Source organism: Sebastes umbrosus, chromosome 24 (assembly GCF_015220745.1).
Source record: "Sebastes umbrosus isolate fSebUmb1 chromosome 24, fSebUmb1.pri, whole genome shotgun sequence".
NCBI classification, from domain to species: Eukaryota; Metazoa; Chordata; class Actinopteri; order Perciformes; family Sebastidae; genus Sebastes; species Sebastes umbrosus.
Window position 1 is genome coordinate 4,483,763 of NC_051292.1, and position 12,581 is coordinate 4,496,343.

Below are 12,581 nucleotides of genomic sequence, written 5' to 3' on the forward strand. Positions count from 1 at the left end.
AGTGTGTCATTCATGAGTATGTGTTCTTCTGTAGCATGTTATTCCCTGCGGTGTATTTAACCTCATTTCTGTCTACAGCTGTCCATTATGTAGGTTGAAAGCATTTAGCTGGTTTATGTGTCTGTACCTGAAGCGTCTGATGGTGACGGATAACAGGAAGTCAAAGTTCACTGTCATTGATTTGGTGCAATTATTGTTTTCCTCAGATGGTCTTATCCTCGCCGTCATACAGGCTTACAGTAATCTCAGCATTTTAAAAAACCTGCACTTTTTCTTTCATTATTTCCTGTTGTAGATTTCTGCCATTTACGCGTCCTCGCCGTCATGTGCACTCCTCTAGACTTATTTGTTTTTTATCCTCGTTTATTGTGGAAGCGCATTGCAGAAGAGCCCCTGCGGTGCAGAGATTTGTTTAATACGAATGGTTTGTGTGTGTGTGGAGGAGTGTGTGTGCGTGCGCTGCAGAATAACAATTTAGCACTCGGAGAACTTTACTAAAGACATCACGTCAGTTTAAAAAAAAAAAAAAAAAATGAACTTCAGCATAGATGGATGGTTTTCTGGGAGGGCAGCTTGTTTTTGGCAATTTGGAGCAGGAATCATTGAAGGGTGGGCAGTGTGCTGATTCTATTCTGTGTGTGTTCTTCTAGCTGAATGAGATGATCCGCGCTCCGGTCGAAGGGGATTTCTGGCAGGTGGACCACATCCGGCCCGTCTACAGCGGAGGAGGACAGTGCTCTCTGGACAACCTGCAGACGCTCTGCACCGTGTGCCACAAAGCCGTACGTTTGCATCGCACCGCCGCACCCGTGACAACACCGGCTTTCAGAGCCAAAGGGGCTTAAAGGGGCAATTTGTTTAAGGTGCACACGGTGGATGGAGCTCTCCTTTATCCCCACGTATAAGAAGCGAGCCTCATCACTCACGTTGAGGACCATATGTGATGGCAGTAATGTGGTCAAACACATTGATCAAAAGTCACACCATCCCTCACAGCGCTATATATTGCCTGTAATAACATCACATGATGTGCCTGTGTGACATATTGATATATAGCGTTTGTTGCCTTGGGAACATTTCCCCTTCTTCTTCAGTCAATATTTCATAATCGCACACTTCTTTTAAAAACAATCGAGAGCTTTTTCAAAATAAAATCATGTGCTTTAGGTTCACGTTTTTGTCAGAGCGGGTGTCAGTTTTGGAAGCTTCATACGTCGATGGCGACGGAGAGCTGCTCGTCCCGATAAGGGGGATGCTCTCGTCGTTTATGCCACCGCTCAGACACTTTAATCTAAAGATGCTCGATATATTGATTCTTCAGCGCCGAGCTGCAGATTTAACCTCTTACATCGTGTTTTATTTCTTTCTTTTTATCCACAGAGGACGGCGCAGCAAGCCAAAGAGCGGAGCCGGATGAGGAAGAGCGCCGCGGCCTCCAAGGTTGCGTCAGACATCAGCGCGTTCTTCGTGAGGAAATGAAGGTTTAGTAAAGCAAAGGTGAAGAGGTGTGAGAATCACATTGTTGAATCCTTGAAGTGTTAGATAGTGTTCGCTCTGACACATCAAGATAAAAGGTTTCCTTTGAACTCCTTCTTTTCTTCCACCTCACTTTTCCGATGATATCAGCGGCGTTCCTGTTGGACTCTGTGGAGATCTACCTAAAAAACAGCGCCGACTGCATCGTATGCTAATTCAGCCGACTCCCCCCTCGTCCCCGAACCGTCACAAGCGCGCTAGTTTTGATTTATGACGGCCCCCTTTTTCTTGCTCCGGGCTGAAATGGAGCAGGTTGTTTAGAGAGGATGCTTCTATTTTCAGATTTTTTTTTGCAAACTTGGTGAAAAGAAGCAGGTGAGAGATGAATCAGGGGGGCTGCGTGATTAAAACTTCACGCCACGTGTCCTCATTGGCGCCCTCAACAAGTGGCGCCTTGTGAATCTTCCTTTTTTTGGAAGACAGATGTGAAATAAAAGCTTATTTTCATCTTGTTTCATGTTGTCTTCTTCTGTTCCTCTGCTGCGGTTTGGACCGTAAATACACCAGGACGCCGGTTTGCTCTGACAAGCTAGCAAATCGCTTCATCGCCTCAAGTCAAGAACATTATTGTCCGCGTCCACGCATCTTCCTCCTCTTCAGCTGTGCTTGATGATCTGAGCAGAGCTAAAGTCAGTCAGGAGGGCTATGTTTAGAGAGACGGAGAGCAGAGTTACTATGGAAACAAGGCTCCGGGTTCAGCAATGTCGGGAATATTGAATCTCTTCTTGTGAGAGTTATACAATAAGCCAGACAGACATCAGAAACTCCAATCAATATCAGCAGGCTGCCTGTGAAAGCGCCGCATTCCTCCGCAGCCTTTCCTCGTTGACGAGGCCCCGCGCTTGACGTCGCGGGTGTCGTCACGTCACGATTTGTCTGTCTGTCAGACGCGTCAAAAAAAACTCCAAACTCGGCGAATTCCGCCATCCTTGGAAAGTTTTAAATTTTTCTGGCAGCCCCAACTTCTCCCAGCCTATCAGGGCGCTCGGTCGAAGCCACAGCTTCAAACTTTCTCGCAGCCCATGTGGGTGCGTGCGTGGGCGTGTGTGTATTTCCCCTACGGCTGCTCCAGGTCTCCACTTAATAAGACCGTTGTTCCTCTCCTGTCCAAACCGACAAGCTCTGTGAGTAATGAACATCTCCCAGGCAGCCTTCCAACAACAGCAGGTTTCAGTGTCAGTCCCTGTCAGCAGCCAATGACTCTGATCTGCTGTTTTATTGCACCCAAAAGGTGCGTGTGTGTGTGCGGGAGAGAGACGGGGGGGGGGAAAGTAGTGCGAAAGTGTAGTTTTTCTGCGCAAATAAAAGCGTGTGTGTGTTTGGCAGAGGAGAAGTGTATATTGGAGGAGAGAGGGAAGTGTGTGTTTTCTCAGCCATAATGAGGCAGATGAAGACGTCTCGTGTTCCTCCCAGAGGGTCTGCTGGGTAAAGAGCAGCGGCGCGGCCGCGTGACACTGTTTGCGTTGGACAACCCATCAGCCCAGAGGAAAAACATTACCTCCGCAGGTGATGACAGTAATAAAGATGGACTCAAACACAGACAAGCGGCCGCCGAGGTTTGCATGTTTGCTCTCCGCCTAACCTCCCTCCCCTTTTTTTTTATTTCTTTAAAGCATCGGAGCTAAACTCTCTTTTCTTTCCATCAAGTGCAATCAGCGTCTTTTTTGCCTCGGTGCCACACTGCTGCAGAGACGTTTCAACAGGTTACATAGCAACACAGCACACTCTGAACGTCACATGGACAGAATTAGCTGGGCAAATATCTAGCGGAAATAATGACATATAGTTAGAAAATCACAGTGAAGCGACAAAGAGAAGACAATAGGAAGAAGAAGAGAGAAATGGTGCCATTTGGACGCTGTCACATCCAAATGAATACAGCAGAAATGGACTTTAAAGGAGACGTTTGGTGATATATTTACATATAAAAAACAACAATGACTTGATTCTACTAGCAAGTATTGTGTGTTTAACTAAAGCCTGATATATCTAATAATAGAGTGCTACAAGAATGAGCCCTAAAACTCGGAAATTAGTTAGTATTTTAGCACTTCCTGTCCCCTCGTCTGGAAGGGTTTTTTTTATGTTAGATGTCTGAAATAAGGTCTGTGGTTAACACAAGCTGAAGAGATTTTAACGTTTTGTTCTACGACATAAAATTCATCAATAAATACCCCACTCGTGAATTTTTTTCTAAGAAAAAGCGGCTTAATGAGACCACTAAACGTCCTCCGACTCGTTGTTTATACTCGCGCTCATGCGACCGCGATGTAGTTCGTTTATAGCCTAACGTTAGGGAACCAGGGCGACGCTAACTTCTTGGTTGGCCTACAAAAATACATCATCCCTGCAGCGCTTATTGTCAGAAAACTCACATTTGATAGCATACATTTATGTTTACACCCAGGAAGAGAAAAGAGAGCGATTTTGATGTATAAATGCATCTAAATATTGACATATATTTTAGAGGAATCAAGAGACAACTGAACAATTACAGCTTAGACACACTGAATATTTATTTTGAGTCAATCTAGTCACTAGAGCACCAAACGTGTATTAATCCGCCACTAACAAATACACTATTTCCTCCTGTTTGAGTGACGTTTCCTAAAAGCTACCTTTTTAAAAATGAATAAATATATGTGTGACAGGTTAGAGAAGCCAGAAAAACACATTATTTTATCCCCAAATATCAAAAAGAAGATGAATACATTTCTGATTAAATTAATTCTAACTTCGGAGCTGCAATAGTGTTTCTCAATGTGGGTCAGAGGACCTCCAGGGGCCCTTTACAGGACTCCTGGGGGTCTACAGCAAATTAAGAAATAGATTAATATCCCTGTAAGTCAGTTCCATAGGAGATCCTCTAATGACAGACATTACATTATGTGTAATAATGATTATTGTAATAGTAGGTTTCATTATTCCCTCCCCATAGGATGGTGACAAAATGTGTCTTTTCAGTTCTCTGTGACATGAAACTGTTGGAGGAGCTGTTCCAACCAGGCAAAACTTGACAGTAAACCATACAAATCATTCATAATTCAATCACGATTTGCATTCAGACAGCAAGGCGTTGGATTTGGCGCCATTCCATTGGTTATTCCATTTCAGCCTCGCCTGCCCCCATAATCTACTTTGGCCTTTTTCAGCTGAAGGAAGCGCTTCTACAAACCCAATCTTGTGTGACAGGTGTGATGGAGAAGGGCCAATAAAAGCCGGCGCAGCGCGCCGCGTGCAGCCGCCGGGCTCTCCAATCCGTGGCTGAATCCTGCTGTGGTTTGATTCCTGGCTGCCATATTCTCCACTGTGATCCCTCTGTGTCGGTGACCCTCCCTGCCCTTCAGCAAGGAAAAGGAAATAGACACGGGGGAGGTCGCACCCCGCTGCTCTCCTTCAGGAGTGAAAAACAGGAACGGCGGCGGCTCTGTCTTGCCAAAGCACCTCTGATATTCAGTCATTTGGTGGAATGTGAACTGCAGAACCTCATTATAGAGAAGGAATGGACCTCCAGTCAGACCTCTGCGGTGCTGTGTTACAACATCCACAGAGCTTGTATTCTATAAGGCTGCGCCCGCGTCGTCTAATTGAACTCCGGAGTCGGTGTTTAGGAAGCAATTCTTGGCTTTAAACAGCCACAGCCGATGAGAGGCTTTTGTCTTTATTGTCATATTATCTCTTGGGATGGTGATGAGATGATTAATCATTTCCTGCCGCAGAAACCGCTTTGCAGAAAGGCTGGCACGGCTCGGCAGAGCGCGCCGCCCTGGGTGGAGGAAAACGGTATTATGGCCCAGGTAATTGGTGGAGGACCATCACTCATAAGCGATCTAATTAATCTCATTAAAACAGCCTCTCTGGTCGCACAGAGATGTCTCCAAAATGGGCTTATCCATCCTGATGAGTGTCATATACACGCAAATGATATTCCAAGAGAAAGTGCAGCTGAAGCGAGGAACAGAAAAATCGATACAACAGCTCCGTGTAAACAGCGGCCGGCTATTTCCTAATGTCATTCGGCGAGGTAGGGGATGTGCAGCGGTGAAAGGATGCTTTCTCATTGCTCAGCTGGAGGTGGCTTTTGTCAAGTCCAAATTCTATTTATTCAAGATGGCTCCCTGGTTGTCTCCCAACACTCATGGCATGCTGCGGATTAAGACCAAAAACGCAATCAATTCACCCAGCAGGAGATCAGGGGAAATAACAGATAAGGTTCTTAGCATAATTCATACAGTCCCCAATCTGGCGAGGATTAATGTATGTCTTCGCTGTGGCTCGCTCTCGTTTGTATGTTGGAGCTCGTGTGGGGCTAAATTGGCGTGTCATGTGGCCCATTACAATCAGGCTTTGTTTGGAAAGGCCCCTGTGAGGACTGGATCTGACCACGTCGCTTTACAAGGCATCTGTACCTAATGCAATTTAGCACTGATGTAATCTCATCTGTGTTTTATTATCATTAAGATTTCCGCTTTACAGCAGGCTGTGTCAGCATATTCATCTGTGTGTAAACACACAAAAAAGGCAAGTATTCAATGAGGAAAGTCTCCCGAATGCATAAAAGCACTTAAAGCTGGGGTTGGTAACTTTCAGCAAATATGATATAAGGTTATTTTTATAAACGGTCACGTTATGGTACGTGTCCACAGGGGCGTTTTTTATCGCGAGGGGACGCGACGCTTCCCAACAGTGCTGTCCTGAAACAAGGCACTCGGCTCCTGATTGGACGAACGCTTTCCCGCCGTTGGCTGCTGCTCCCAGCTTTCAAACCGGAACCAATATGGAGGCTCGTTCGGAAACTTTCTTCTCTTATTTCACGTAAATAGTTCACTGAAATGTATTTCTGAAAACATTTGAGGCGAGAAATAACCCATGCAGTTGATGAATCTGTCTTTATTTTGGATTGACTACATTTAGTTTAAAAGATTATCGAGAGTTTCGAGAGGCGGCGAGTCGCGTCGGACGCCCGTGATTTGCATAAAGTAGACGAGCCCTCAACTTTATGTAAATGAGGAGCGGGCGTCGTGACGCCTAGTCTCTCGAATCGCGACGCCACGCTACTAGAATGCATTGCGGGGCTGCTTGCATAGACAATGAATGAGGAGCGTGGAAAGCACGGAGCCTGTGGACACGTACCGTTATCCTGACAGTAGTGCATGACACAGATGCCGTGCACGAAGGAAAACAACCAATCAGAGTGATATAGTGACAGTTTTATAAAAATAGCTTTTTATCATATTTGCTCCAAATTACCAACCGCAGCTTTGAGACTAAGACACAGATGTATGCAGCATTAGCTAAACATACAGTTCACACATTGAAATGTCACATACAGTCACGGAAGAGTCCTGGCGGCACTTTACATCAGAGGAAGAAAGCCACAGTGGGCTACAGTATTACCGCTTTCTCCTTTCATGTGTGCTGTGTTCAGATGATTGAGGTTAAAAATGGAAAGCCTGAACAAAATGCCCTCCAACGAGTTCCCCTTTCATGAGCCTTAAAAGACATCTTTTCATCTCCCATTTTATTTTGTGGCCATTGATCAGCCATCTCTCATAGATTGCTTCCAGACATCTATTCAGCCGCTCTGTCGCTGCTCAGCATGCCTTTATTTCATAGGTCTTAATGGCAAGGTCTGGGCTTTTGTGCTAAGATTAAAACCTCAATCGCAATCGTTTGAGTCGCCAATAAATTCGCAGGAAGTAGTCTTTGTTGACTTTTGTGGAAAAGTGAACCAACGGCTTTGAAAGTTGATGCAAAACTGGGCAGATTTTTTCAAAATTTGGGGGGCAAAATAGGGCTTCTCTTGCCTCATCCTGTGAAATTAGGATTTTTTTTACGAGCCAGAAAAAAGGTCATGTCAGTCTTGTGACAAGAGTGACAGGTCTGGGGCATCATTACTGAGACTTGGAAGGTCTGCGTAAGCACCTTTGGTCACCTCAGGAGAATAGATCCCCACTGCGCTGCCGCCGGCCTAATGAGCACAGACAGCCCTGCGTCTAATGAGAAGAGGGCGATTGCGACTGTCTTCCATCAGCCCTCTGCTCTGTCGGTACAACATCCCATAATGCCTTGAACACGCCGCGTGAGCTACTGAACAGCGGCGGGTATCTTGTCACACATCAATGCAAGGGGGCCATGGAGTCGGGCGAAGGAATCTGCCAAAATGTCCTCGGCTGAAAACATTGTAACTAGCTTCCTTTAGTTTGACTTTGCATTTCCATGTCCATGTCTGGACAGGCTGAAATAACTTCATTTCAGCTTATTCACTGTAATTCCTTGTTTCCAGCTGGCAAAACATATTTGGACTACATCTACTGAAGCAGTCTGTTTTTAGTTCCTACTCAAACATTCCTGGCGTGTCTAAAAATCTCCTGATAACTTTTTGTTCTGTTCTCTTTGTGTTTCACATTAAAGTGCGTGTGAGCGTTGCTTGCGGCTGAAAAGCAGCTCACCTTCTCAAACATGTTGGAAACCGTCATGTGTCTACAAAGGATTTACAGGTTTGCATCTTTTATTGTATGTTTGAACAGCAAAATTAGCTGTGAACATTGCAACTAGCTTCCTTTAGGTTGACTTCATATTTAGGCTGAAATAACTTCGTCATTTCAGCATATTCTTCTTATTATATCTCTATGTAGCCCCTTGTTTCCAGCTGGCAACACATATTTGGACTACATCTACTAAAGCAGTCTGTTTTTAGTTCCTCCTCAAACATTTGGCGAATTCCTGGCATGGCTAGAAATCTCCTGATAACTTTTTGTTCTGTTCTCTTTGTGTTTCACATTAAAGTGCATGTGAGCATCGCTTGCGGCTGAAAAGCAGCTCACCTTCACATGTTGCAAACTATCATGCGTCTACAAAGGAGCTACAGGTTTGCAGCTTTTATTGTATGTTTCAACAGCACGATTAGCTGTGAACATTGTGACTCGCTTCCTTTAGGTTGGTTTCACATTTATTGAATAGGATCATGTGACAGCATGTCTGGACAGGCTGAAATAAATTCTTCATTTCAGCTTGTGTTCTATGTGGTTCCTTGTTTCCAGCTGGCAAAACATATTTGGACTACATCTACTAAAGCAGTCTGTTTTTAGTTTCTACTCAAACATTTGGCGAATTCCTGGCATGTCTAAAAATCTCCTGATAACTTTTTGTTCTGTTGTCTTTTCATTCCACATTAATGTGCGTGTGAGCGTCGCTTTCCACCTCTTTTGACATGTTGTAAATCGTCATACGTCTACAAAGGAGCTACAGATTTGCGGCTTTTATAGTATGTTTCAACAACACAGTTAGCTCTTATATCCTCCTTGAAAGGTTTTTGTTGTTCTCAGCCTCTTTGCGTTTCACATTAAAGTGCATGTGACCACCTTCTTGCACATGTTGCAAACCGTCATGTGTCTACAAAGGAGCTACAGGTTTGCAGCTTTTATAATATGTTTGAACAGCACTATTAGCTCTTATATCCTCCTTGAAAGGTTTTTGTTCTGTTCTCAGCTTCTTTGCGTTTCACATGAAAGTGTGTGTTAGCGTCGTTTGTGGCACCTTCTCGCACATGTTGCAAACTGTGATCTACAAAGGAGCTACAGGTTCGTAGCTTTTATCGTATGTTTCAGCAGCGCAATTAGCTCTTATATCCACCTCGAGAGGTTATGTTTCCAACCCGTGTGAACGTCCTTCAGTGGATAATGGTGGACAGATTGGCTTTGGACTCGGCAACAATTGATTCGTCCTTTGGTGGCGATCCAGATCTGGGATTTCTGCCACTAGATGATTATCACCTTGTAGCAGTTATTATAAAACCAGACCAAAAAAAATACAGACTTGCTTCCAAAAGTTTGGGATGAGTTTGCAGAGGCCAAGTTTAACTTGAGTCTGAAGTGTTAGGAGCGATTTCTTTGGGTGTAAGTTGGAGAGTTGTTCAGCGTTGGCAGACTTTCTCGAGTGCCTTATAGTTAGAAAATTAGCCCTATCAAATCAGGAAGGAAGGGGACACCTTTTCTTAGCAGCAAACACAATTATTCACATTCTGCAAAGTTATGTTGGCATTTAAGGCTGTTTAAAGCTAAGTTATTGTGAGGCCTCAAAGAGCCTATTAATACATTGAAGAGTTTAATCACTGTGACCACAAAGAACCTTTCTTTGTGATATTATGAAGGTATTGTGGCAAACAATACTCAGAAAATAGGAAGGTCGTCCTCAAATTAGTCTGATTTCTAGATGTTGGTACAAGTGCTAAAAATACAAGTGAATGAAAAAGTGTCGCCAAATGAAATCTCTCATCAATCTTTCATCATATATGCAAATCATGCAAAACCAATTATACCTGTGTCACAAATGTCCATTGAAATTTATTGATAAGTACTTTCACAATTGGCTCTTTGAGTGGGTTGCTTTTGGCCACTCAACCGTGGACATCTTCACACCCACACCACTTTTTTTTTTTTGTATATTCAGTTATGCCAGTTTCTCAATTACTGCGCGAGTGGGCTGGTGCAAAAAAAAAGAGGGAGGGGGGGTAAAGTTGGCTATAGCAGCATTCACCATCAGCCCACACAGAATTATTCTATGTGATGATATAAATCTTATTTAATTATGTGATGGCGGGCAAGGTTTGCCAGGCGTGATGAAAGGAGCGAGGTGTTCAGATATACCTGGAGAAGAAGCGAGTTGGACGATTTAACACGCGGCGGGAGCATCGGCGTTAATCCTGAGAGTGTAAAAACGGAGTCAACGTCGTGCCAGTGTTTATATAATTCAACTTTTTTTAAGGTAGTTTTGAACACATGATGTCCTAGATTCATATCAGGTGTATTAGTGAACAGGCTGCTAGCTGCAAATAGAAGATCTGGTTAGTGTCTGAAAGTAGCTGGATGGTGCATGTTGTGATTGTCGTATTTGGCAATAACTCAAGAATTCATATGTTATTCTGACATTTTGGACAGACATGGATGTAAACTGCAACTTGACGAGTTGGCTGCTGGTTGTAGACTCATATTTAGTGTACAGATATGAGAGTAGTATCTATCTTCTCATCTAACTCTCAGCAAAATGTTGGACTATTTCTGCACAATCTTTTCCTAGTCTTAAAGGGTCAACCTGGACCCTATTTTCCTTCCTAACAACTTTTTGAAATCGGTCCAGTATTGAGGGATAACGCTGCAACCAACAGCCGCTAAACAAGCTACAATTGGAATCGCTTGGCGTAATCCTCACCATCAATGTAACGCTGCGTTCGGGGTTGGAAATTAGCACTAACCACCAGCCAAATATTGGTAAAATATGCAAGTGGTTGCTGGATTTGCTTCTCTCACCAGCCAAAAAAACAATGGTAATCTATGGAGTGGCTGGTGGATTTTGTAATCTACCAGCCACAGTGGCAGGTGGACAAAAATGTTGATTTCCAACACTGGTTACGTCCACTGAAAGTGCTTGTTTTTGCCACTGACAGGCTCAACAAACTCACATTTCCACCGTTGTCTTCCGGCAAAGTCACATGGCACAATCACAAACAGAAAGTGAAAGGTAAGAAAAGGGTTTTATTTCTCTGTAGGGTCCTTTCTATAATGTTGTCAGACACTTATAATAACAATCAGAGCCTGTCAGTGTCAAAAACAAGCACTTTTAGTGCGTAATTGAACCGAAGGATTACATTGCACCCATTTAGCGACTGCCGGCTGCAGCGTTATCCCTCAATACTGGACCAATTTCAAAAATTGTTGTCCCTATTAGTCACTTAGACACAAAAACACTGGAATATAGGGTTGAAAAATGACCCTTTAACATAACAAGCGTGAACATAACAATATTTGAAAACATATAAAAGCATGTATCGAATACAGCATATTTCGTTTGTGGAAGAGAGATTCATTCATGTAATTTTCCTGTTTAATTAGTCGAGAGCTGCACATTGTTCTCTCTGCATTAGAAAAACAGTCCATTATTTGATCCGTGTATTCATTCATATTTCACTGCAGTACATTTCTCTACATGGTTGTGGCTCCCTAATAGATTTGTTAAGTTCAGATGAAATTTTAATAATGTCTGTGGGGAGCTTTGCTTGCTTTAGCTACAGAGAACGAGAGGCAGATAGAGAGTAATGAACATGATACAACCAGTAAATACAAACATAAACCAAATAAAGATAGAGCATCCGGTTTATATGCGTGTGCTGCATAAGCAGGCAAATATGCTTCATAAGCTATTCATAGTGAGATGCGTGTGCTGGAATGAGTGATTGATTCTTTGTCAAATTAATGAGAAGCTGATTCAAAGAAAGAGAACGGAGATAATAAGAGGACATGAACGCACGCCGGAGGAATTACCCGGCAGCAGGTGCATCTTTGGGATATTTCTCTCACACACAGGCAGAGGATTAGCTTTGTTACACCCACTAATGCACACACAAAGGCATGAATCGCTGCCTCGCACACACTCACCTCTGCTGTTGAGGACATGTCGATAGAAGATTACAGATGTTTCGGCGGCAAAACAACGCCGTTATCTCAATGTCAGTGCTGTAATGCATGACATCGCATTAGGTGAAAAAAAAGAAAATGTTAATATGGACACAAATATAAACCCCTTTAGTATTGTCTTTTTATACCTGCTGTGCTTGTCTTGCACCGCACTAATAAAAAGCTTTCAGTGCATTATTGTGTAATATATTACATGAAACTGCAGTAGTTATAGAAGGAAGAAACCATTATCATATCTCAAAGCTGTAACCAGAGTCACTATTTTCATCTGTGCTGCTTCACCTTAAGATATCAATAAACCCTTGGCAGCACCCCTGCTGCTTCACCCCGCCGCTGCGAACACAGAGAACCAGATTTCTATGCTGTGTCGACCCAAATCCAGCTTTGGAAAGCCTCGACTCCTACCTTTCCAATTCAGCTTTCTATATAACCAACTCATCCTCCTCCTCATACTCCCACTCGGCTGCATAATCCATAACGTTTTGTTTCGCCGCTACGCCGATGACGCCCCGCTGTACCTCCCACGGAAACCTGATGATCCAAATAGCTGCTTCTGTCGTTGTTAAGTGCAGG

At 43.6% G+C, this 12,581-nt stretch overlaps 1 protein-coding gene across 3 annotated transcripts in view; it reads left to right on the forward strand.

Annotated features, from left to right (window-relative positions):
• zranb3 (zinc finger, RAN-binding domain containing 3) overlaps window positions 1-12,581 on the forward strand; it is a 101,272-nt gene that overhangs the window by 79,689 nt on the left and 9,002 nt on the right. The window contains exons 21-22 of one of the 3 annotated variants that reach the window (XM_037761652.1): window positions 651-782; window positions 1,381-1,497. In XM_037761652.1, coding sequence (XP_037617580.1) covers window positions 651-782; window positions 1,381-1,479 — 231 coding nt within the window. In that variant the 3' untranslated portion in view covers window positions 1,480-1,497. Of the gene's footprint in view, window positions 1-650; window positions 783-1,380; window positions 1,989-12,581 lie in introns of those variants that run through there. The other 2 variants (XM_037761651.1, XM_037761653.1) reach the window with 2 other exon arrangements.